Source organism: Lathyrus oleraceus, chromosome 6 (genome assembly GCF_024323335.1).
Source record: "Lathyrus oleraceus cultivar Zhongwan6 chromosome 6, CAAS_Psat_ZW6_1.0, whole genome shotgun sequence".
In the NCBI taxonomy this organism is placed as follows: Eukaryota; Viridiplantae; Streptophyta; class Magnoliopsida; order Fabales; family Fabaceae; genus Lathyrus; species Lathyrus oleraceus.
This window is the reverse complement of record NC_066584.1, coordinates 428,029,410-428,054,333: the sequence shown is the minus strand read 5'-3', so window position 1 is coordinate 428,054,333 and position 24,924 is coordinate 428,029,410. Positions and strand designations below refer to the sequence as shown.

Here is a 24,924-nt window from a genome sequence, read left to right as displayed (position 1 = left end):
TCCAACATTTTCTATTTGTTGCTCGTTAAGCATCAAACTTGAATAATTTATCAACTATTCAAGAACTATGTTCATGTTTGGTTGCATCTGGACAGGCTGAAACTTACTTCTTGATTGATAGACTACTTCGTCTTATCATGACTCTTCCCGTTTCTACGGCCACAACTGAGAGGTCTTTTTCAGCAATGAAAATTATTAAGAATAAGTTGAGAAACAAGATGGATGATGAGTTTCTTGGAGATAGCATGACAGTATATATTGAAAGGGAGATTAGTGCAAGCATTAGTTCGGAGTCAATTATTGACGATTTCAAGTCACTCGGAACGCGTAAAGCATTACTTTAAGGTAGTTTTAAGTCATGTAATTTAAATTTTTAGTAATTAACTTTGTATTTATTTTAACTTTAATGTTTTATTTAAAATACTATTTACATTTTATTTATAATCTTTATTTTACGTTAGCGGTCATCCCAAATTTTTTTATCTGGCTCCGCCACTGTTGATTGTACTTCAACTTCAAATATAAAATCAACATCTTCTCATTCTTGTCCTCTTGGTAAACTTTTTAAAAAGCCTTTTATTAATTCTCGTAACTATACTTGTACGCTATTTGATATATTACATAATGATTTATGGACATCTCTCGTATTGAGTATTTTCTTGTCCCAAATAATATGTGCTCTATTTGGATGACTATTCGAATTTTTTGTGGACTTTTCAAAATTTACACAAATCTCAAGTTTTTCCAACTTTTGAAAATTTAAGAGTATATTTTAAAACTCAATTTCATCGGAAAGTTAAAATATTCAATGTTATAATGATATAGAATATGTTAATAGTAGTTTTCAAACACTTTGTGAAGCATTTTGTTTTTCGTGTCCCCGTACCTCATCTAAAAATGGAAAAGTTGAACAAAAAAATTGTTCCATTAATAATATGATTTAGACTTTATTTATTCATGCGTTTATACCACCAAATTGTTTGTACCATGCTTTACAAATGCCAACTTATCTATTCAACATTTTACCAAATAAAAAGTTGAAGTATCAACGGCCACTCAAAATTATTTTTCAAAATGACTCATCCTACTCCTAAAAGTTTTTTGTTGTTTATGCCAACCCTTATTTCGTCAACTACATGTTTACAAGTATTTTTAGTAAACAATCACGAGTTTTAACTCACTAAATGGATTAAACTCGAAAAAATTCTAAGGACAATATGTGTAAAAAATACAGCGAAAAATGTTTGTGATTGGAACATAGATGTTTGAATATTGACAAACTGAATACAAACACTAATTGAGACAATGTAAAATTTCTTTGAAAGAAGAAAATAAACAATATCATAATAAATGTCATAAAAGTAAATGCTTCAATTGAAAAGGCTTAAAGAATTTAAAGAAAGGACGCTGACTCATACATTTCTCACAAACTGTTTCTCTACGTGATTCAGATACTTTAGTTCTATAGACAATAAATAAAATTTGTGACCCTTAATCACAACAATGGGATCAAATTATATACCAATACAATGTTAATCATCGACAACGGTTACCTCCATAGAACTCGACACATACCGCTTTACATGGACTTCATCCTTCTAGTTTTCTTCCACGCGTCTTTAATATTTAAACTTCTACAAACCACCCATCATGTTGATAACTGCCTATGAACCCCCTCATTGCCTCTGTCAAGAATCTTTGGTCTCCTATTGTGGCGTCAAAATACCTTCAAATCACCATATCTTTTGACTTAAGAATATCCCAAGTCCTCAACATCTGATGGATGTGTCAAACCCGACACTTGTCGAAGTGTTGATTTGTGCAAACCTTTTCGAGATTCTGGACATGTCTTGAAGAGAGAGTGATCCTAATCTTGTGGATATGTTCCTGAGACTCTTCTAACCAGACTTTGTAGGTGTTAAAATATAATATGTCCCATATCATATGATAACTTAGTCGAACCATCTTTAGTCGACATGGTTCATATGTCAAAGTTATGTTTGAGACTCTTAACACTTAACATTTTCAAACATGGTCATTACCATTCTTTGTCAAATTCTTTAGCTAAAATTTCCAAACTAACACTATAATAAATAAACTCCAATCCCATGTGTGTTCTTAGGATATTCTTCCAATCATCATTGTTACAAATGTTATGATACATCGCTAAATAAAGTCATCTTTATCGTCATGTCATTTTTAATGAATCTGGATTTCCTTTCTCAAAGTTGCACACCCCTATATTAAAAAATGATCAATTTCTTAATAATGAATTATCTCCTTACATGATAAACCACCTCATAACTCAATTTGACCAAATTCAAAATAAACCGACCTATAACACTCAACCAAATTCACAAAATCACAACTAGCCCAACAAGGCTCCTACACAAACACCACATCGAATCGAACCAGCTCAACCTCTCTCCCAATTTCCTCAACCACACACCCAGTCTAACCCAGAAAGTATCGCCCAAACACAAACATCAACCCAAAATAATACTCAATTGGTCCACACAAAGCCTTCCACCTTACTCCACATATTATCCCTTTTCCTTCCATTTATCATGCTACCTTCAGTTCTGACACCAAAGCAGCTACGAGAGTGGAATTTTTAAAGCCAACTAAGAATATATTAACCTACGCACCTATGTCACAAAATCTCCCCTCGCTTGTAACCATGTATTAGTACTAAAAGATCCAAATTGAAAAATGGATATGAATGATGAATACATTGCTCTTATTCAAAATAAGACGTGAGATTTAGTTCAGTCTACTAGATGTCAATGTTATTCTATCTATGTGGATTTTTAGACATAAAGAAAGATTTGACAATTCTTTTAAGAAGCATAAACTCCAACTTGTAAGTGATGATGTTGGTCAACAAGTATGTGTGGATTGTAGAGATACATTTAACTCAATTGTTAAATCGGCCACCATTTGAATGGTTATCAATCTTTCTTTATCGAAATCATGGTTAATTCATAAGTTAGACGTAAAAAATTCTATTTTACATGGTGAACTTAAAGAAATATTGTACATGCATCAACCTTTGGGTTTTAAGGATATGAATCATCCTTATCATGTATGCCTTCTGTGAAAATATTTGCATGGGCTCAAGAGCATGGTACAAACAATTTCCAGATTATGTATTTTCTATTGGATTCTCTCAAAGTAAGTCTGACAGCTCTCTGTTTTTTTGATAGAAATATACACATATGACCTACATTCTTCTTTATATGGACGATATTATTCTTACTACTTCTTCAGATGATCTTCATAAGTCTATCATATCACGACTTAACTCTGAATTCGTTATGAAATACTTGAGACCACACAATTACTTTTTGGATATTGCGGTCACTTGGCACGATGGTGGTCTATATTTGTCTCAAAAAAAGTATACATAAGAAATTCTTGAACGAGCGGGCATGTCATCTTGCAAATCATGTCCCACTCCAGTTAACACCAAACCAAAGCTCAAACGCCAAAAACAACAATCCATATGAAAACCCATTTCCATACCATAGCCTTGTTGGTGCTCAACAGTGTCTCACTTTTACGAGACCGATCATTTCCTATGTAGTTCAACAAATATGTATATTTATGCACGACCCAATGGACGATCACATGCCAACTCTCGGACGCATTATGTGATATATACATGGTACTAGTCATTATGGTTTGCATCTTTATCCCTTATCCATTAGATCAATAATTTTTTACACATATGCTGACTATGGTGGATGTCCAGACACCAGTTGTTCTACCTCTGATTACTGTCTTGGTGATAACTTCTCTCACGGTCTTTCAAACGTCAACCAACACTCTCCAAACCTAGTGTTGAGGCTGAATACGATGGTGTTGCCAATATATGGTTTGAATCATGTTGGTTACGTAACTTACTTTTAGAACTACATTGTTGGGTCCACAAAGCTACTATGATATATTGTGGTAATGTTAGTGCAATATATCTTTCCTATAATTCAGTTTAACATTAACACACAAAATTCATCGAGATAGATATTCATTTTGTTCACGAAAAAGTAATTTGTGGACAAATACGTGTCTTGCATGTTCCATCATATTATCAAATTGTGGATATCTTCACCAAGGATCTTTCCTTAATACTCTTTTAAGATTTCCGAGACAGTCTAAATATATGGCAACCTTCCGCTTCAATTGCGGAAGTGATATAATGTGTATATATTCAGAAAATATATTTTATAATTATGACATATAGTGAGAAGATATGGAATAGTAGTTTGTTTTCATTAGACATAATTAATTTTCTATTGTGCATTATGAAATTCTTGTATTTTACACATATTCATCAAAAATGAAAATCATATTTTCAAACAATGACAATGTTATACACCTACACCTATTGGAACATTAAATAGACTTTCAATTTAAAGTGTCTCTGCTATACAATATAAGGGCATGCATGTAGAAAGAGCTTTGTAAGACTAAAAAAACAATGTCTGTTTTCATATCCTTCTCTGGCCCCTCCAATACTAAATTTAGTAATTATTTTTCAACCATAGAATGACTCACCTAAAGTCATTTAACTTTCTTTCATAATTCCTACCCTTATTTATGACATATCAGAGAAAAGAAAACTATTGTGAATTGTGTGAAATGTCCAAAAATAATGCCTTTTTTTCAACAAATATTATCAAAAGCATAAGCAGTCCCTTTTGACTTTAACACATATATATATATATATATATATATATATATATATATATATATATATATATATATATATATATATATATATATTCTTCTAAATCTTTCAGTGTGGGTCTAAAGTCACTGTCTTTCTATCTCTGTTGTCTTTTTTGTTACAGTTTAGTGCACTCTTCTCTGTAGTATCCTCTCACAACTCTCATGAGTAATGACATGAGTTTTCTTCACACTCTTCAAGGAACCAAAAAATCAAACCCTTCATTCATGGAGACACAAAACCTTATCTTTTTAATCCTTCTCTTCTTTCAACCTTGTTCACTTTCCTTTGTTCCTATAGACAACTACTTAATTAACTGTGGATCACACAACAATGCTTCAATCTTCAATAGAGTCTTCATGAGTGATTCAACAAACCCAGGCTTGAATTTTCTCTCTTCAGATGATTCCATTTCTCTCATGAACAAAAACCCATCTCCAAATTTGCAAACTTTGTATCAGACAGCCAGAGTTTTCATCACCACTGGGAGATACAGGTTCAATATTAAGAAAAATGGTACTCATTTGATTCGTTTTCATTTCTTTCCCTTTAAAGATCAGGGTTTTGACTTGAAATCTGCAAAATTTAGTGTTTTTGTTAATGGAATTTCGGTTCTAAGTGAGTTTAAGCCACCTGGTGAGGTTGTGATTAAAGAGTTTATTTTGAAGATTGAGTCAAACTTGCTTGAAATTTTGTTTAGACCCTTTAATTCAGGTTTTGGATTTGTAAATGCTGTGGAAGTTTTTACTGCTCCTGAAGATTTTGTTATAGATTATGGAACAAGGTTGGTTGGTCCTTCTGGTATGGAAGAGTACAGAAACATTTCATCTCAGGTTTTAGAAACTATTCATAGGATTAATGTTGGAGGTGTGAAAGTAACTCCTTTTAATGATACCCTTTGGAGGACTTGGATTCCTGATGAGGATTATTTGGTTTTTAAGGAAGCAGCTAAACATGCAGTAAGCACTCATACACCTGATTACGAGAAGGGAGGCGCGACTCCAGAGATCGCGCCTGAAAATGTTTACATGACTGCTCAACAGATGAATAGAGAAAACACAAGTTTAGCTTCAACGTTTAATATAACATGGAAGTTTCCCGTGGCTTCTGACGGTGTTTCGCACTTGATTCGGTTGCATTTCTGTGATATAGTTAGTACTTCTCTCAATTTGCTTTACTTTGATGTGTATATCAATGGTTACATTGCATATAAGGATTTTGATTTGTCATCGCTTACATTCCACACTCTTGCATCACCGGTGTATGTGGATTTTGTTGCTAATTCGGACGATTCGGGTGTTATTGAAATAAGTGTTGGTCCTTCTGAGCTGAGTAGTTCTATAAGGATTAATGCCATATTGAATGGTGCAGAGATAATGAAGATGGTCAACGATGTCGACAATACTAAGATTGTGCACAGGAGGAAACATTTATGGGGGTTGATAGGTTCGATTGTTGGAGGAATTGTTGTCTTGTTTTTGGTTGTAACTGTTTTTCTACTTGCTACCAAATGCAGGAAGAAGAAACCAAAAGAAACTACGGTTGGGAGTGTGGGATGGACGCCTTTGCGTATGTTCGGAGGGAGTTCTCTTAGTAGAACATCCGAACACGGTTCTTATGGATATCTTGGAATGAAGATCCCTTTTGCTGATATACAATCAGCAACAAACAATTTTGATAGAAATTTGATTATAGGGTCTGGTGGATTTGGTATGGTCTACAAAGGAGTACTTAGAGACAATGTAAAAGTTGCTGTCAAGAGAGGTATGCCAGGCTCAAGACAAGGCCTTCCGGAATTCCACTCTGAAATAACGATTTTATCCAAAATCCGCCATCGCCATCTTGTTTCACTAGTTGGTTTCTGTGAAGAAAATTCAGAAATGATACTTGTCTACGAGTATGTCGAAAGGGGTCCATTGAAAAAGCATTTATACGGTTCGTCACGACAACCGCCTCTCAATTGGAAGCAGCGGCTCGAGGTATGCATTGGTGCGGCCAGAGGTTTGCATTATCTTCACACTGGCTTTGCTCAAGGAATCATCCACCGCGACATTAAATCGACCAACATATTGGTCGACGAAGATTATGTGGCAAAAGTTGCTGATTTCGGTCTTTCGAGGTCAGGGCCATGTATCAACGAAACACATGTGAGTACTGGTGTGAAAGGGAGTTTTGGTTATCTTGATCCCGAGTATTACCGGAGGCAACAACTTACCGATAAATCAGACGTGTATTCATTTGGAGTTGTTCTTTTCGAGGTTCTTTGTGGAAGACCGGCCGTTGATCCACAACTGACTAGGGAACAGGTGAATTTAGCAGAATGGGCGATCGAATGGCTGCAGAAGGGAATGCTGGATCATATTGTCGACCCTCATATTGTCGACGATATCAAACCAAGATCGTTGAAGAAATTTGGCGAAACAGCGGAGAAATGTTTAGCTGAGTATGGTGTCGACAGACCAACTATGGGTGATGTCTTGTGGAATTTGGAATATGCACTTCAGCTTCAAGAAAGTGAACAACAAAGAGCGATACACGATGATAGCGGTGGTAGCGAAGCAGATTACGAAACAACAAGAACAATTCATGAAAACTCTACCAGCAGAAGAATAGAGAGAGATTATGATAATGATTGTTCAGATGTTAGTACTAGCCAAGTGTTTTCCCAGCTCATGAATAATAATGGTAGATGAATAATCTTTGGTTATTATACTTTACGTGCCTAAGCTTTCTCTTTTCTTTTTCAATATGTATTCATATACTAACAAAAGGGTGATTTAGGCTCCTTATAGTTCACTGATAATTTATTACAAAATGCTTGAATATCATTGTTGTTTGACATTGGAGAGATGCTTCAATATTCATGTTATGCAGTAACAGTTAATTCTAGAGCTTTATTTGTGAAGGTCTGTTTGGATGATATAATTGGAATAAGTATTTCAGCTAAAAGTTCTAATTTCAATTCCAACCCTTAATCATCTGCTCTAATTTTTTAACATGATTTTCCACCATAGAGTACTTGTTGAAATAGTGCTCATTCCATTGATATTGTATGTGCAAATTACATAAGTGGAAAATTATTAATTATGAAAAAAAGTAAGAGTAAGATAAGTTATAAATTTCTAATTATGTAATCACTGACCATTATGTCTGATAATCTAATAAATCAGATTCCTCGTGGTTAAGTGGGGCCTATGGAAGAAAATGGAGAAGCCTTTTGCCGCCATAAGTGATGTGAATATATTGGGATCCAGCCAAAAAGAAGCTGCGTGCAATTCTTAAACATGTGTGGGACAATGGAATTATAGCCTCCACTCAAAATAGCACTTTCTTATGGAAGCTGCTCTCAACTTTTTTCTCTTTGTAACCAATGTTTTAGAAAATTAATCGGACATCGAATCGGCGGGACCTCAATATCGTATTTTAACTGTTTTAAACCATTTGAACTGAAACTGACCGAGTCACTTATACAATTGAAAACGGACTGAACCTGTCAGACCTCCTGTTTAACCCGCCAAAGCAAAGAAGGTCAAGCCCAACAGACCCTTTGTTTAGCTTGCCAAAGCAAAATGGAGTAGGCCCATCAGACCCCGTTTAGTCGGCAAAGCAAAACGGACTAGAAAGCAAAACAGACTAGGCCGGTCAAACCCCGTTTAGTCATCCATTTTTAGCGGACCGTGCCTAAGTTTTTGGACCGCCCCACTCCGTTTCTTTGACACATAAAGGTCTAAGCGGGACAAACATACTTCTTGCCCCGCTCCGTTCCTTTGGCACACAAAGGTATAAGCGAGACGAACATACTTACCAGTTTTAGACTAAGGGGTGGTAGGGTCCACCGGCCCTACTTTATGATTTTTTTTACGGTCAAGCCAAGGTTTTTAATCCGTCTCCTTTACTTTACCTGTCCGGCCTTATTTTTTAACGGACTTTGACGGAATGGACATGTTTGTTTGCCACCTACAATTGAGTGATGACACTCAGATCACGGAGTCACGGTTAAACCGGTTGAAGTGTCTACTTCTTAGTGCTTTCTCACTCAAATTTAATATTGAATTTGGTCAATAGACTTAGACTTTGCAGCTTACAGCTATAAAATAAAAAGTTCCCATGGTGTTACAAGATCCCTCACCAACTGCAAATGATGATACAGAAAAAGAACACATCCAAACAAGCTAACAAAGAAAAAAGACATTGAATTTTTGAAATGAAACTAAAGGAGCTATGCATGTTAGTTGTAGGTATACTAAAAGTATGTTTGTATTAGTAGTGGAATAACACATGGGCCCTATTCTATAGTTTGAATATTTTATGAAGGAATAGAACATAATTTAGATATATATGAAGATACCCAATGAAATTGATGTCATCATTTTCCATTCTATGCCATCAGTTTTAAAATTATTCAAACAATAGAATACTATACTATTTCACTCTATTCTATGAATAAAAACATATATCCTAGGAGAAGGAAATGTTACAACAATATGTCAATGAGAAAAAGTGCATTTTGCAGTATTCAAGATATTCTGTTAATGGGCTAGTATCAGTTGGCAGTTAGTTGGTAATTCTGTTATGACAGTTACCAGTATGATAGAGTTAGTTACACTAATTATAGGTTTAACTTCTACTCTATAAACTAATACCAGTATTATACACTGTTTCATCCAATCAATTGCTTATTCATAATAAGTTTTTCTTTTTTCAATTTTTCTCTCGAACCGACTCGATCAATGGCCAAGAAATTATGCAGCATTAGTAATAAATTATAACGACCGGCGCCACATTTCATGCCACAGTTATATTTGTTCCCTCTCAGATACAAATTCAAGAAACACTTTCACTCTTGATAATGGCAAAGATAGAAATTAGGTTGAAGGATTCTTGCAGCAGAATCTAACTCTGATTCAAACCCCAGGTACATAGAATCAAGAATCTCACTCTGATTTTTGTTGAAGATGGCGAAAGTGACACTTCACGTGTACGACTTGACCAATGGTTCGGAGAAGACGAACAACACCGTTGTTCACATCAACAAGATCTTCAAGAACGGTATTGGTCTCGGTGGAATATTCCACAGCGCTGTTCAGGTCTTAATCCACTGTCTCTTTTATATTTCTTTTTGTTTTCTTTTGCTGTTATTTGGATTGTATCTTGAATCTTGAGTCTCCCTTAAAATCTTCATTATAGGTATACAGAATCATTGATTTAGTTATAATATATGGTGCTGTGACAGGTTTATGGAGATGAAGAATGGTCATTTGGATTCTGTGAAGAAGGAACTGGAGTTTTTAGTGGTCCTTCAGGGAAGAACACAATGTTTACATATAGAAAATCCCTTGTTCTAGGAAAAACAAACTACAATATTTTCAAGGTAAATCAAATATTAAGAGAACTTAGTAGAGAGTGGCCTGGAAATTCTTATGATCTCTTCTCCAAAAACTGCAACCACTTCTGTGATGAATTTTGTCGAAGACTAGGCGTTCCAAAACCTCCAGGTAAATGCCGTGAGAGTCAATCTATATAACTTTGCGATGAACTGTTACCTTTTTAATATATTTTACAGCTTCCATTGTGTATTCTTACACCTTTTATGACAGGTTGGGTTAACAGGTTTGCGAACGTTGGTGATATTGTTAAGGAAGTGGCTAGGAATGCAGCATCGCTGTTCCGGCATGCAAAAACAGAGATTGTATCAGCAAGCAAAACAGCATACAGATTCCTGCTGTGTGTTACAAATAATGTTAAAGCTGATATGTATGATTCCCCTAGAGAAGAAGAATCTCCTAGAGTTCAACATGCTTGGTTGAAAAAGCTTATTACTAACGGTGTGAAACCATCTACTTCTAGTAGTTCAGAAGCTGAGAATCCATGTGACTGAATGATGTATAGTTCTGGAAGCTACCATTACCATAGGTTTAGTGCATGTACATTTTAAGTCAAAAAACAAATGCAATTTTTACATCTTATTCAAATCACTATTTTAATTGGTGCCTTGTTTGTAGAACTGTATACTGAAAAAGAAACTTCACAACTGGAGTAATTTGTATCTAACTTACTTCTAACTGAATCTATAACCTATGTTAAAGCATCTAGTGTGTGAGTCACAGAGATGTACTACTACTTGGCATTTGTTAACATAAAAGTACAAGAAATAATCACTCAAATATCTTGTACACCACACTCACACTTTTGAGTATGTTTTAACGTTATTAGGTCAGCATATGCAATACAGTAATCACACGGCATTCCAAAAACAGCAATTCTCAGAATTTAGGATTCCTGTACTGACGCAAGGCATGAGGTAATGCTGATTACTTTGCTGAATACCAAAGTTGCAAAAAGCCAAAAAACATGACATCATAACTCCATTGGCAAAAAGAATGAATTTTAGGAAGTACTACTTTAAATACCAACATCAACATCACAAACTGTTTAAACCACCTATACTAATTCATGAGAGATGTAAATATGTAATACTAGTAATAAATTATTCAACAGTGCAATATATAAATCATGAGGTCTCCATTTATACTATTACCATTGATAATCAGCTCAAAAAAGTATAGTTCCCTACAATACTTGAGTATGAAAGTCATCACTCCACAAAGAAAATTAGCATCCTCACATACAGGTAAAGCAAATCAGAATAAAACATGGGGACACTAACAACATGTTCAATCACAGCTGAAGCAGAATGTGTTGTTTGACAAACACAAGACTCACGATATATAATATAGAATATAGTTATATACACATGAAAGACCTCAAATAAAATAAAATAAAAGACTCAAGTCCCCGGCAAAGACGCGATTAATCCGATATGTAAGGATTCCATTAGAATAGAATCCTATCCTCATCTGCATTCTCTGCAATCTGGAGTGATCTAACTGCTTGTGCTGCTATAAGGTCGACAGAGAATCGTGTAGGATCCCATACTGCTTCTCCGTAAGGTGAAGCGTGCACATTGTTGTTTTCGAAAGGCCCGGACGAGATAGACCACTTGCCATTTTCAGCAGTGACGGACCATGTGCCTCCATCTAGATTCGGAAAGCAGGCTCTTTTCCCACCCATGAAGAAATCAAGATTACGATTATAATCATCCCAAGTCTTGCACTCAACCTTATATGAATCGTCTGAGTCTTCACCGAGTAGAACATGCAGAGCGACAGCTTCCGCAATTGCAGCACCCTCTTCATCAAGTCTCTGTTGTTCTTCTTTCTTCTTCTGTTTCTTTTTTTCCAGTTCCGATATGATGGCAGCAGACGTAGCGAGAGCTTTTTCCAGACGTCTCTTTTTCTTTTCAGCCTGCTTAAGACGATCCAACTCATCTTTCACCTGCTTCTTCTTCGCCTTTCTCACATGTTGCCCTTTATTACATGCCATGTTATCCATTGAACTTACTAAAGACATAAATACTTAAAATGACTGTTCTAAAACCCTATCCTTCAAGAGAATTCCTTTAGAGCGTATACATTTTTCTATAACTTTTTTCACCTAAACTATTATTATGCTAGTAATAAATTCTAATTAGTTGAAGTATGAAGACTAGTACTAACGGAAAAGATCGAACCACTACACCCACTCAGGTCTGTAGGAGTACCTCATTTTACGAACAATGCAGTCCCAAAAAGAAACAACAGGAGACAACATCAAAGAAAATTCATAAGCACTCTTAGATCCATCCCTTGGCCCCATTCTTCCTAACTTCCCACAACACTTGCACTTTCCCATCCCAAAAAGGCCAACAGGTTTGCAATACTGTTAATAAATTTGTGCCCAGAAGCTAAACGTTGACTCCAGTACACCCTTCCCAACTGCAGTTCAAGGAAAAACACAGCAAAGTCATCAAAAACTGCAGGTGCTCACAAACATAAAGAGTCATGATTCATTTACAGATAGACAATATGCAAATACACAGTTATAGGAATGACAATGTCTCACAAGTTACCACAAATCAAAATTCCTTTAAAAGTATCCCACTTATGAAATTTAAGTGGCCATAGATAATCACGGTCCTGAGAATAGACGGTATTGAAGAATCCAAATGTTATACCGATACAACATTTCTATGGAACTAGTACATCTCGATATCTTTCTTAATAAGATTTCCTACGGTCTTTCTAGGTCTTGTAAGAGATAATTTTCATGTTTTAGTCAAAACTGAATACCAATTACTTGAAATTGAAGTCCATCAATGACTTGTACAATGTATAAACATGATGAATTATAATTTTTATTCTATTTGCAACAAAAGAAAACCTAAAAACAACAAAAACATCAAAACCCTAACCAGATCTACCCAATTTTGTCAGAAACCAATCCATAGAGTCAATTCAAGTAAAATTCACAAACCCTAAATTACAAAAAAAAAAACACAAGATCTACTCGAACCACAATATAAAAACATCCAATTACCAAAATTGAACCACTCCAATAAAGAATCAAAACCAGATCCAAACACCAATTACAAATCAAATAAAAATTCAAAAATAAAAACCATAACATAAGAATCAACAGAGAAAAAGAGAAATCAAACCTGAGGGAATGGCATAGAGAGAGAAAAGGGGAAGCAAGACCTAACGAGAGTGGTGATGAATTGAGTATACAGGTAGATTGAAGCGATTGATTGTTGGTAAGAAAAGTGGTTGGATCTAAAGAAAACGTAGTTGGGTAGGAAAAGAAAGTGATGAAAACTCAAAAGTCATGAGAGCGCACGCAGAGAGAGAAGAAAGAGATAAATAAGAAGAAGTAACCGATAACATGAGAGGAGAAAAGAAACAACAACGGTGTAATTGTCGAATAATGTTGAGACACGTGTAAGATGAATGATAAAGGACAGTGTCTAGAAACATATAAAAATCTGACTTTTCTTTTTTCTGCAGTTGTATATCGCGTTTGTTTGGCCTCGAACGGACACGTGGGACTCACCTAAAGTGTTCGTGGGGCTCGCCCTAATCGGGTTACGGAACGGTTCGGATTTTTTTTTGTTTAACCTGGTATTTCGAATTTATTAATATGTTTTATTTTTCAGTTGCTCATAATTTATTAATCAACAATGATATCTTAACACCAATTTTTTACACAAAATACATATAGTATATTTATGCGATGATTTTTTTTTTAAATAAAAAATTAGTTTTTATAAATAGTATGGGAAGAGTCCCGTGAGCAATACCGTAAATATTGATTTTAAATAGTAAAATAAATTTGTTTAATAAAATATAAAAAATGTTTTAATAAATGATTAAATCAATAATAATATATAAAGAAAAAATTTGATTTTGGTATAGCTTATTTTTCTATCAATTTTGTCCTTAAGTAACTTACAAAATAACTTCGAATAAATTCTATTGAAACCACTATTATCATATTTCACATAACTTCTTATTATTAACTTCTTATATACTCCAACTTCCAATTAAAATTAACATTAAATAAAATAATACCGTATATATTTTTACATATGTTTATTAAAAAAATGGACAAACGGGTACCGAGCGTCCGTCCAGACGTAGTAGTAAAATAAAGTTAGTTCATAAAATATTAAAAATAACTTTTATAATTAATTAATAAATATAAAAAAATAATTAATGAAATTATAAAATTAGTTAATAAATATTGAGTTATTAAAAATGATTTTTAATAATAAATAAAGTTGATTAATAAAATATAAAAGATTGGTTAATAAAGTTATGAAGTTGGTTAATCACATAATTTTATATCAATATCATTTAATCTAAAAATTAAAAAATAAACACAATAATAATAATTTTTACATTATCTTAAAATTTGACTTTTATTTTAACCATCTATAAAATAATTCAAAAACGAATAATGGTAATTAATTGAAAGCGTATAATTTTTTTGACTGATATTGGATAGTAATTAATCTCATTTTAATTTTAATTTTTAGTTAAAATTTAAGTTTAATTGCTTTTTTTTATTAATCATATAATAGTCAATTTATTAGAAATAATTGCTTTATTTGTACTCCCCTTCGTTCCTTTTTAAGTGTCAATATCTTATAAAAAATTCATTTTTTTTTAATTGTCACTTGCAAAGTTCAAGGTAATATTAATTGTAATTTTGTCAAAATTATCCCTAGATAATTATTATAGAGAGAGAAAAAAAATGAATGTAATAAATAATTAGGGGTATTATAGGTAAAACAAGAATTATTGTTTGAAAAATAACAATAATGATTAGCTTCCTTGGTATGTGTAAAAAGTCAAAAAATGACACTTAAAAAAGACGGATAGAGTACTTTCTAAAATTTATAAAAAAAAGTTGATTGTGATTAGTTATGATAGTGCAATTTTTTTACATAAAGGTGTTTATGAATTAAATTAATTTTTGAAAAAAATATTAGATTGATGCTATTTATTAAGTATTCAATTTTAAACTCGAATTCAAATTCAATCTAATTTATTTTAAGGTATTTTGGTAATATTTTTTTAAAATTAGTATTTTGATGTGAAACAAAATGGGAAGTAGATCGGTGAAAACCATTACACACGATTCAACGGTTGATGTTTTTCATGATCGAACGTGTAAAGTCAACACTTCAACGTCTAAATCAGTTAAATAAAAATAACTAGTAAGATATATCTGCATCCGCACATGTAAATTTATTTGATACAATATAAAGAATATTTAAATGCATCTTTAAATTTGAAATCAATTACTCAAATGTAATCGAATTCTAGTATGGTCGAAGGGTAGCTTCTTGGTTCAACAATCCGACAAGACCATTAACATGTCGTCGAAGTCTGCTCACATGCTGCAGTCGAAGTATGCTAGGATTGTTAGCATGTCGAATTGGGTGTGTTTGTTATGCATAATTACTTAAGTTAGCTTGTTCTCTAAGTTAGCTTGTGTAATGAGTTTGCGTGTAAAAGCCTATTAGTTTAGTGTGTTAGTTTTCTTATAAATAGCATACTAGTCTCTCATAATTGCATAACGGAAATCCTAATTATGGTGAGATAGATTATTTGTTATTCTGTAACACGTGTAATCCTGTTTCAAAGAGAAAGTAAAGAATATCAGTTTATAACCAACTTGTTGTGTTCTTCTTGCTTCCCTTTTTTCTACCCTTGTGGGTTTCTTGCCGATTAATTTGATTATACTTTGTTATTCTAGTATCATTTTCACAACGAATTGGTGCAGTGAGCGTGGAAAAGATGTTGTTAATAAAGTATGAGACTGAAAAGTTCACCAAAGTGAACGATTTCGGTCTGTGGCGCTTGAAGATGAAAGCCCGATTGGTTCAACAAGGTTGTTTAGAAGCGTTTAAGGGAGTTGAAGCCATGGATGTTGCGTTAACAGACAAATAAAAAATGACTATGGTAGAGAAAGTCCATAGCTCTATTTTATTGAGCCTTGGTGATAAGATTTTTTTACAGGTTTCAGAGGAGATTACGGCGTCAGAGTTAAGGGTGAAACTCGAAAGTTTGTACATTACCAAATCGTTGGTCAATTGCCTCTATCTGAAGCAAGCTTTGTATTCATTCAAGATGAGTGAAGACAAAGTTTTAGATGAGCAATTAGATATGTTCAACAAGCTGATTCTTGATCTTGAAAATATCGATGTCAAGATTGAGGATGAAGATCAAACACTGATGTTGTTGTGTGTTTTGTCTATATCACATGCTCACTTCAAAGAAACTTTCGTCTATGAAAGAGAGTCTCTAACCTTTATAGAAGTTCAATCATCCTTGTATTCTAAGAATTTGAACGGACGAAAGGAGCACAAGCGATCTTCGATTGGTGAAAGTCTGTCGGTTAAGGCAAAATTGACAAAGAGAGATGGCAAGTTCGACAAGAAGAAGAGTAAAAGTCAGCAGAAGTCTTATAGTGGTGATGCATCTGGTATTCGATGTTATCACTGTAAGAAGAAAGGTCATACAAGAAAAATGTGTCGTGAAATCCTGAAAGATCATGGAGGTAAGGATAATGGCAACGCAATCATTGTTCAAGATGATTTTGACTCATATGATGTTCTTGTGATTTCAAGCGGCGACTCAAGTAAATAGTGGATTATGGATTCAGGTTGCACTTGGCACATGACTCCAAACAAAGACTTGTTCGAGGAACTATCAAGATGGTGGATCTGTATTTCTTGGAAACAATAAAGCTTGCAAGATTGCAGGTGTTGGATCTGTGAGATTCAAGCTCCATGACGAGTCAATAAGGTTGTTGATTAAAGTCGGGTATTAACCTGATTTGATGAGAAATTTGATTTCTCTTGGTGAATTTGACAAGAAAGAATATGTTTTCCAAGGAGAAAAAAGTATTCTAAAAGTGTTATCTTGGTGAAGGGGTCAACCCATAGAGCATGTACATGAACCTTACCTTTGGCCCAAGACGGTTCCTAGTGACGCTGATGAACGACACTAACTTTTCTCGGTCGAAGCTAGTAACAACGAAACTCTGATTGAGACCACAAAGTTCGAAAGGCATACTTGATGCTAATAGTGCATATAAAACGAACAAATTCAAAGATACAGGCATGATGAGCAAGTCCTGATGCAACAAAGATTCTCCAATTGAACCAAAGAATGGAGACCAGGAACCTATATGGTGGTCAGGATAACAACAAAGGAAAAATAAAATACATCATGTACAAAATATAAATAAATGCACCAAGTGGAAATTTAAATATATAAATATAATTATTTTTGCAAAGACATAAAAGCCCAACTAGCATTATAAGGAAAAAAGAAAAGAAAATCGAGCTTCCTCGCTCTGAGACGTTGCGCCCCGGTTGTCCACCAAAGCCCCGCCACGAGCAACCTTGAAAGGATCCATTTCCTTGCTAGGAATAAGGATTTTTGGGAAAATTTCTTTAGCCTAAACACCGCGTGGTTAAGAGCTTTGGACACGATCTTCAAAGTATGTTGAAGAGACTCATGAACTCTCTCTTTCAAATGATTCACTTGACCATCATGAACTCTCTAGTCTTCAACACTAAACTCCTTCTCCTATTGAAGAGCTTTTTGAGCCTCATTAGCTTGATGGTTCGCCTCCGTTCTGATGACACATCCTCTCTACGTCTAAGAAAGACTTCAACTCAACAAACCAGGCAACCAAGGTGGGGGGGAGTCGTGGACCTTTGTCTCCTCCTGAAAAGCCTCATCACAACATTCTTCTCCTGAAGAGCAGTTGTCTCCTTCTGAACTTAGAGCACTTCTGCTTCATTGCTTCACATTTCCCCCTTCCAGGTATCCTTGTCCTTGTCCTTGGAAAGATTACCCATGACCAATGACACCCCGACCAGCAACAAGTACAGAATACATAGAAGTCGCCTGATAAGTGTAGTAGGTAGCCTCAAAAAGCTCCATCTTATCCGCCTCAAAAATACTTTGGATGTGGGTAAGATCCTCCTTAGACATAGTAGCAACAACTTCTTTAAAAGTGCAGAAAAGTTGGGCAGGAAGGATAGCAAGCAATTTGAGAAGGGAAGTAGCTGATCCTAAGGCAGGACCCCTAAAAAGACGAGTTTGTTTATGGAATCTTCCTCCAAAAGGGAACTCTGGTTCTAATATTGGCCTCTCTTTGGTGGCAGCGAGTAGAGATGTTCACTTGTTCGGGCAAATCTATACCAAATCAAAATATGGTGTTTGATTCAGACATTTTTTTAGTTCAGACAAAATCTGAACCAAACCAATGAAATTCAATGTTAATTGGTTCGGACAACGAATTTCTAAAATTCCACTCGGGAGTCTGACTATTCGAACAAATCATAATTAGTTAGTATAATATATATCATAATTATCATGAAAATTAGAATAAGATATTCCACTTCAAGAAAAAAATGAAACGCCATTTATGATATTTACGACCAATATGGAGAAACGGAAAAAATAGGAATTTTATATTATTTTAAAAAATTAGTTGATGTAAATTAGATATTTTAAAAAATATTTTTGCACATTTATTTTTAATATTGTCGATCAATCCAACCCAAACTAATTTGTTGTTTATCGACTTGGTTTGATTTGGGCTTTGTAATAAAAATGTGCAAATTCAATCCAAATCAATCCATGTATTTTTGACTGGTTTGGGCATCATATTCGTCTGAAACCGAACTAAATCGGCCCACAAACACCCCCTAGCAGCAATATGAGTATGTTGGTTAGCCCCAAGGGCAGTGGCAATAGCCTTAATATCAGATGATGCAATAGGAGTTGTAAGAGGAGACATAACAACCTAGCTAATGGGACTAGGTTTCACGCCCTGAGCAGAGGCAATGGCATAAAGTTTTTGTAAACCATCCATTTTATTTGTAAAGTACAAAGACACATGTAAAAAAAAAGGAAGATAAAAATTAGAAAACTCCGCCTTCACTAAAGATTTCTTTCCTCTCTGGAAAACTGACCACACTAACAATACAACAAATATCAATTAACTTTTTATCTGAAAGGAAGACGACACTTCGTTGGGGCCGAACCCCTCTTCATAACCGAGCCCTTGGTATAGAAACTCCAGATCCTCTTTATCATAACTTCTTCAGTAGAGAGGGAATCCAGTTTGATGGTGTAAGAATGAGGCTCGGAGTGCAAATGAGGCCAGGATCAGTATTTCAGAAACATGCTCTTACAATAGCAAGAATATTCGACAGGGTTAAAGCATAAGGCAAAGTGAGCCTCTGGATACGAGGTATCACCAACACGAAGTGTCTCAGAAAATCACCCTAGTCCCTGGTGAAAGGGTCGAGCAATGGAATGTGTTGATGAAGCTTAATAAGCCCATGATCCTGGATATCATTATGAAAAGTATGTACAACGCATAACAAATTGAAAAATAGTCGAGGAGAAGATTTCCAAGACCTATACTCGGCCTAAAATTGGAAAAATATTTATATAAGCCCAAGAACTTGGTTGAAGCTGATAGGAGGCAACCTTCAAGTGCTTCGACACTTCCACCTCAAATTCAGACATAGGCAACTATATGTTCACCTTGGTAAATAGACACTCATAAAAGGGAATTAAACACCCTTCAAAGGTGTTGCATACCCTTTTCTCGGGATCCATCAGAAGTACAGATCAATTAGAAAGGTTACCAACCACAATGTTGGTCGCGTCTACAGCTGCCTGAGTACTTAAAACATATGGGGCCCTCATTATCTCTACATCCACCTAGTTATATTTACTCGCATCAGTCGAATCCATTAACGCAACTCCTTTCAGGGATAGCTCATCGACCTTAAAATGCTCAGAGGGTTTATGCTAGCAAACTCCGTCTGGTCTGACCCTACGCTTCAAATGATCCTTGATATCAGTATTGCTTATAGACTTTCTCATAGGACTTAATGTAATCTCTAGTACGCTTCCTTCTCAAGCTAGCAGCCTACATTTCAAGAGTCAACAAAGCAAAATAAATTGAAGTTCCTAGAACTTGGGGCATGGAAGCAACCACAAGATCACCCTCAATGTCGTCATCAGAAAAGAAAGCGTCGAAGGAAGAATCCTTAGATGAATATCCCTTTTCCAAAGAGCCCATAGAAAGCCTCTCTGAATCAGAATTATCAGTTATAAACATGACCTCTAAGACTTGGCGATTATAAACAAAAGGGTAAGATGTTGAACCAGAAAACACTCCCCCTCTTACCATGGGATATTCATTGCTCTCAAAATCACTAGGCAAGATAATAGGACTACCATTTATATTGAGTGAGAGAAGAAAAGGCTAAAGATATTAAAAGCTTGAGATAAATAGGATATCTGATAAAGCAGAAGCTGACGAGAAAGCAAAGTGATATAGGAAAGAATGAAAACTTCGAGTAAGGAACTGCAACCGCTCTAGTAAATACTCTTGGAAAGAAAGAGACAAGTACACTCACAGATAGAAACTAATTCTCAATGATTGCAAAAAGTTGAAAGCAAAGTGATATAGGAAAGAATGAAAACTTTGAGTAAGGAACTACAACCGCTCTAGTAAATACTCTTGGAAAGAAAGAGACAAGTACACTCACAACTGTTTTGGACCGGTCAAAGGCCCAAAAAGCCAAAACTTAATCAAATGTAATCCACTACAAATAGCCCAAAATACAAAACCTTCACACGTAAGATTCAATGTATACTTTTTAATCATCGCCATCAACATACACCAATTCTAATTCTAAAATAGAATACTACTTTTAAATTTTATAATTATATTTGATACTCCCTTCATTCTCTTTTATAAGCGAAATAATTATTCAAAATTTATTCAATTACTCTAAAAAGTTAACTTTTGCTTATAAAAAAGAATGGAGGGAGTAATTACTAATTGAATCCCGATCGAACTCCAATCAAACATTTAGACCTTGAACCCACACCTACTCCAGTTTAATGTCAGGCTTTGATTATCTTGAAATTAATAACTATAACTGGACAAATTAACACTCACATTCAATCACTTCATTAATTGAATTGAATTGCTCTTCATACTCAAAATTCTTTAAAACAACTATAATACTATTCATTTGTCATGAACCAGTATATGATCTTGTTCTTCTACTTATCTCTTTCTCCAGCTCTTCTAGTCCTCCTACCTCTTCAACTTCCTGCACATTTTGTCAGACGGTGTAATATTAGCAACCAAAAAATAGTCCAATTTGGCTACAAACACATGAAAATTATGAAGTTACTAACACACATAGAGAAAATAAAACAATCTCACCAAAATGCAATGGAATTTTAAATTTGCCAAGGCATTTTCAATTTTCAATTGAAAGCAAAAATGAGTATAAGAAACTTATATAAAATAACAAAAAATGTTATTTAGTGTTCTAAAAACTCTCTTGGTGAAACAATATTAGAAATATTATCGCGCTATGAAGACTGCTCTCTGATCCAAAAACAATATTAGAAATATGATGGATTAGCGACTCATTGGAAGTCGATATCTCTCAAACCACTGCTAATCCAGACGAAATTGAAAGAACTCAACTTCTAAGGCAATGTGTGTCGCATCTCCAACTTATAAGATACAAGAAACATTGGCAAAAGAACAGTATGGTGAATAATTGTACCATAAAAGAAAAGGATTATGATGAAGAGAACCAATCCATCTCATATGATGAAGGAAATGGTGATTAAGAAAAGATGTATTAAACTACCTTTACATGTCCTAAGATTCATCAAATTCTGACAAAATGGTCTCTGCTTCAGTTCTTCATCTTCACTCAGCCACGAAAGGATTATGTGACTCTGATTGGTGCTATAAATAAAGTGCTCACTATGTATCTAATCTATAATGTTATCCAAACTACTTCTTTTGTCGACTATTTCAAAAAAATTCTCCGGCTTATGAGATGAATTATCGAGTCGACAGTATTTTATTTCTTTACAATTCTAAAATAGTTAAATGAACAACTAAAAAAAAACTAGGAAAATCGAATACGAATGTGGCTGACCTTTGGGCCCAAAAAGAGCCCGTATGGCACTCCTTTGAATTTGTCTGAATGATGAAGCTGCAAACAAACAAACAAAAATCAAAGTCACAACTCACAAATCAGATCCTAAATAAATATGAAAATATAATCAGCACCATTCAAGCAATGATTAACATTAAAATAACAGTTAATTATTAGTACTAATTACTTGATGAGCAGCAGCAACCCTTGTAAAGTAAGGCACATTAGCAATAGGACCCACAGGGAATCTCTTATGAACCAATCCATCATGGACAAACATGTAAGCAATCCCAAACACTGTAATTCCAAGACCCTACTCCAAAGATAAGGATATCATTTTCACTAAACAGATCCTAATGAAACCGTTAATTAAGAAACCGTTAATTAAGAGATTAATAAACAGGATTATGAAAGATGCACTTACTGCACCAAAACAGAGTCCAGGAAACAATCCCTTGTTGAAAAAACCGTATGAGAGAAGAGCAATTGCAGGGACAGCGTTAATTATTGCAAAAACATCATTAAGCTCAAATGGACCTTCTCTTGGTCGATGATGTGACTGCAAAAATTCAAATTCATCTTTGATTCAATACTAGTAATTTATTGGTATCACATGAATTAGAAACAAAAATGGCAAAAACAAAATTAAAAAGTGAACTTTTTTAATGTTTGATATTCGGTCTTGCGCCCAACTAATCTAAGGAACTAATTCCACCGTCCACAAGTGGACTGAGCTAGAGCAAAACTATGTATGAACTGACCCAACACGAGAATTGCTAGCACCTAAGAGAATTCGAATTGACTTGCTTGAAACATGGCATGTGAAAATAGAGAGAAAAGGGGAGGACTAGACCTCATGCATGTGCCACAAGGAAGCATGCCATAGAACCTCATGAGCCCATCTTGCCCAAAACTCCATACCCACCTGAAAAATCAAACATACCCAATTGAAATTGATATCCGAAAATGGGAACTTTAGTTTTCAATAGTTGAATTGAAAAAAAAAATTAGACTTACAGCAGCACCCACTGAGAGGGCAAATGTGCCAAACATTTCAGACCATGGAACTTCTCCACTACCCTAAAAACCCAATATTATTCAAAAACCCATGTTAAAATAAATTAGAAAGAGTCATCATCTAAGTTTGAGGTATTTAGGTACCTCCATTTGCCAAGAAAATCTATAATAAACTGCTAAGATTGCCATAGAGGTAACACCAAAGCTAGACATTACAGCGGCAACAAGGTAAGTGGACCTCTGTGACTTCTTTCTTGCCAGTTTTTGTGATACTGAAAATTGAGGGTTGGGTTTATTATTAGGAAGTTCTGTTTTTTCTTCTGTGTCTATTTGGGTTGTGTGTTTTGGATCCTCCATCAGAACACAAACGGTGAAGGGTGTTGTTCTTGATCTTCTATGGGTTTGAAGGAGTGTTTTATGACGAAAGCTTGTTAAGGGGGTGAAGAATATTGTTGGGGGTGTTAAGGGGGTGAAGAATATTGTTGGGGGTGTTTTAGGGGAAGAAGTTGATGTTTGGATGAGATTGTAGGGCTTTAAGGTTGTGGCGGTGGAAAGTTTTGCCGCCATGGAAAAATAAGAGAGAGAGAAGAAGAAGAAGAAGATTGGTGTGAGACACACCAATGGGGTGGAGTGGATTAGAATGGATGCATATAAACCACAACTTTGTGGTGTGAGTGGTGAGTGTGAAACAACAAAACAATGAAATGAAATAGAGGAGGTGGAGTGATGGTCGGTATTTTTCAAATACAAAAACTACATAGAAACGCGTCTAAAAAATTTAAGATCTTTAAAAATGATAAACTAATACCCCCATCCATTTCATAAAAAAAATTGTCCAATTTAAATAATTCACGGTGACTAAGAAAATGATTAGATGAGTTGATTTTGATGATAAAATTAATATCAATTAATAGAATATTCCTATTAATTATATTCTTTTCGTTTTTTTTTATGTGTCCATTTTTTTGTAAAAAAATATTTCTTTTTATCAAAATTACCCCTATCAATTACTAGAATACAACTATTAATTATAATTTTGTCAAAATTATCCCTAAGTAATTATTACAAAGAGAGAAAAAGTAAAATAAATGTAATATTGTTGTTTCGCACAACAATCTCTAGCCTTCCTATATGAGGTTTACTTGCAGGACCAGCTAAGGAGTCTCAGACTTAGTGTTTTGGGTGTATGACTATTTGGTAAACAATGTTTCTGACTGATTGAAAGGGTGTAAACGAGACTTTTGACGAGTCAGGGAAATAATAAAGGTAAAACGAAAAGTAGAAACGATAAAGTACTGAAACAAAGATGATAAATGATAAAGCGGGACAAGACAAAAGATAAACTTTGCGAAGATTAAATGACTTGTAATTATAAAGTGGAGGCAAAATACACTGTTTGTGAGGAGAGTAACTTTTTTCTCGCAAACGCTTTGGTACTTCAAGCTTTACCCCTACTGCCAATGTTCAAATTGCCACCTCTAGAATTTCACCTAACATTGACTTAAATACTAGTTGAAAATAATCGTGGGGAGGTTACAAAGCCTTCTCGTGGTGCCACGTGTCAGTCAACTTCCCCATCTTAGCACATAACTACCCACGACCTTTTTGTGTGCCCACGTTCCCATTCTCCGCTCAAAATCTTTCGACTTCGACCAAAGTTTACATGTGACGACCGACAGACTCGTTCACCCTTCTGTCGAGGAGCTTCCGACAGAACCCCTGGTCGAAACTGGTTTTTCCCTTAATTGAAATTTGTCAGCTAACAAATTTCCCCCTGAAA

General features: G+C 34.7%; 4 protein-coding genes across 5 annotated transcripts; 2 read left to right on the top strand and 2 right to left on the bottom strand.

Moving 5' to 3' along the window:
* The first annotated feature begins 4,801 nt into the window (after positions 1–4,801).
* On the top strand, positions 4,802–7,634 carry LOC127097995 (probable receptor-like protein kinase At5g24010). Its single transcript, XM_051036495.1, has one exon. It carries the CDS (start codon positions 4,894–4,896, stop codon positions 7,420–7,422), a length of 2,529 nt encoding a protein of 842 aa, XP_050892452.1. The 5' UTR covers positions 4,802–4,893; the 3' UTR covers positions 7,423–7,634.
* Positions 7,635–9,036: 1,402 nt separating this feature from the next.
* On the top strand, positions 9,037–10,760 carry LOC127097996 (uncharacterized). Its single transcript, XM_051036496.1, has 3 exons — positions 9,037–9,816; positions 9,963–10,224; positions 10,327–10,760. The coding sequence occupies exons 1-3, from the start codon at positions 9,685–9,687 to the stop codon at positions 10,605–10,607; spliced, it is 675 nt and encodes a 224-aa protein (XP_050892453.1). The 5' UTR covers positions 9,037–9,684; the 3' UTR covers positions 10,608–10,760.
* Positions 10,761–11,234: 474 nt separating this feature from the next.
* On the bottom strand, positions 11,235–13,525 carry LOC127097997 (uncharacterized). Its single transcript, XM_051036497.1, has 2 exons — positions 13,266–13,525; positions 11,235–12,543 (listed from the first exon to the last, which is right to left on the bottom strand). Exon 2 carries the CDS (start codon positions 12,137–12,139, stop codon positions 11,564–11,566), a length of 576 nt encoding a protein of 191 aa, XP_050892454.1. The 5' UTR covers positions 12,140–12,543; positions 13,266–13,525; the 3' UTR covers positions 11,235–11,563.
* A 7,582-nt stretch (positions 13,526–21,107) lies between these two features.
* LOC127091743 (beta-carotene hydroxylase 2, chloroplastic) lies at positions 21,108–23,886 on the bottom strand. 2 transcript variants are annotated; one of them, XM_051030440.1, is made up of 7 exons: positions 23,361–23,886; positions 23,145–23,207; positions 22,981–23,052; positions 22,552–22,686; positions 22,315–22,440; positions 22,128–22,184; positions 21,108–21,275 (listed from the first exon to the last, which is right to left on the bottom strand). In XM_051030440.1, exons 1-7 carry the CDS (start codon positions 23,709–23,711, stop codon positions 21,198–21,200), a joined length of 882 nt encoding a protein of 293 aa, XP_050886397.1. In that variant the 5' UTR covers positions 23,712–23,886; the 3' UTR covers positions 21,108–21,197. The 2 variants fall into 2 exon arrangements, with proteins under 2 accessions (XP_050886397.1, XP_050886396.1); XM_051030439.1 differs by having other exon boundaries at positions 23,289–23,882.
* Positions 23,887–24,924: the final 1,038 nt, after the last annotated feature.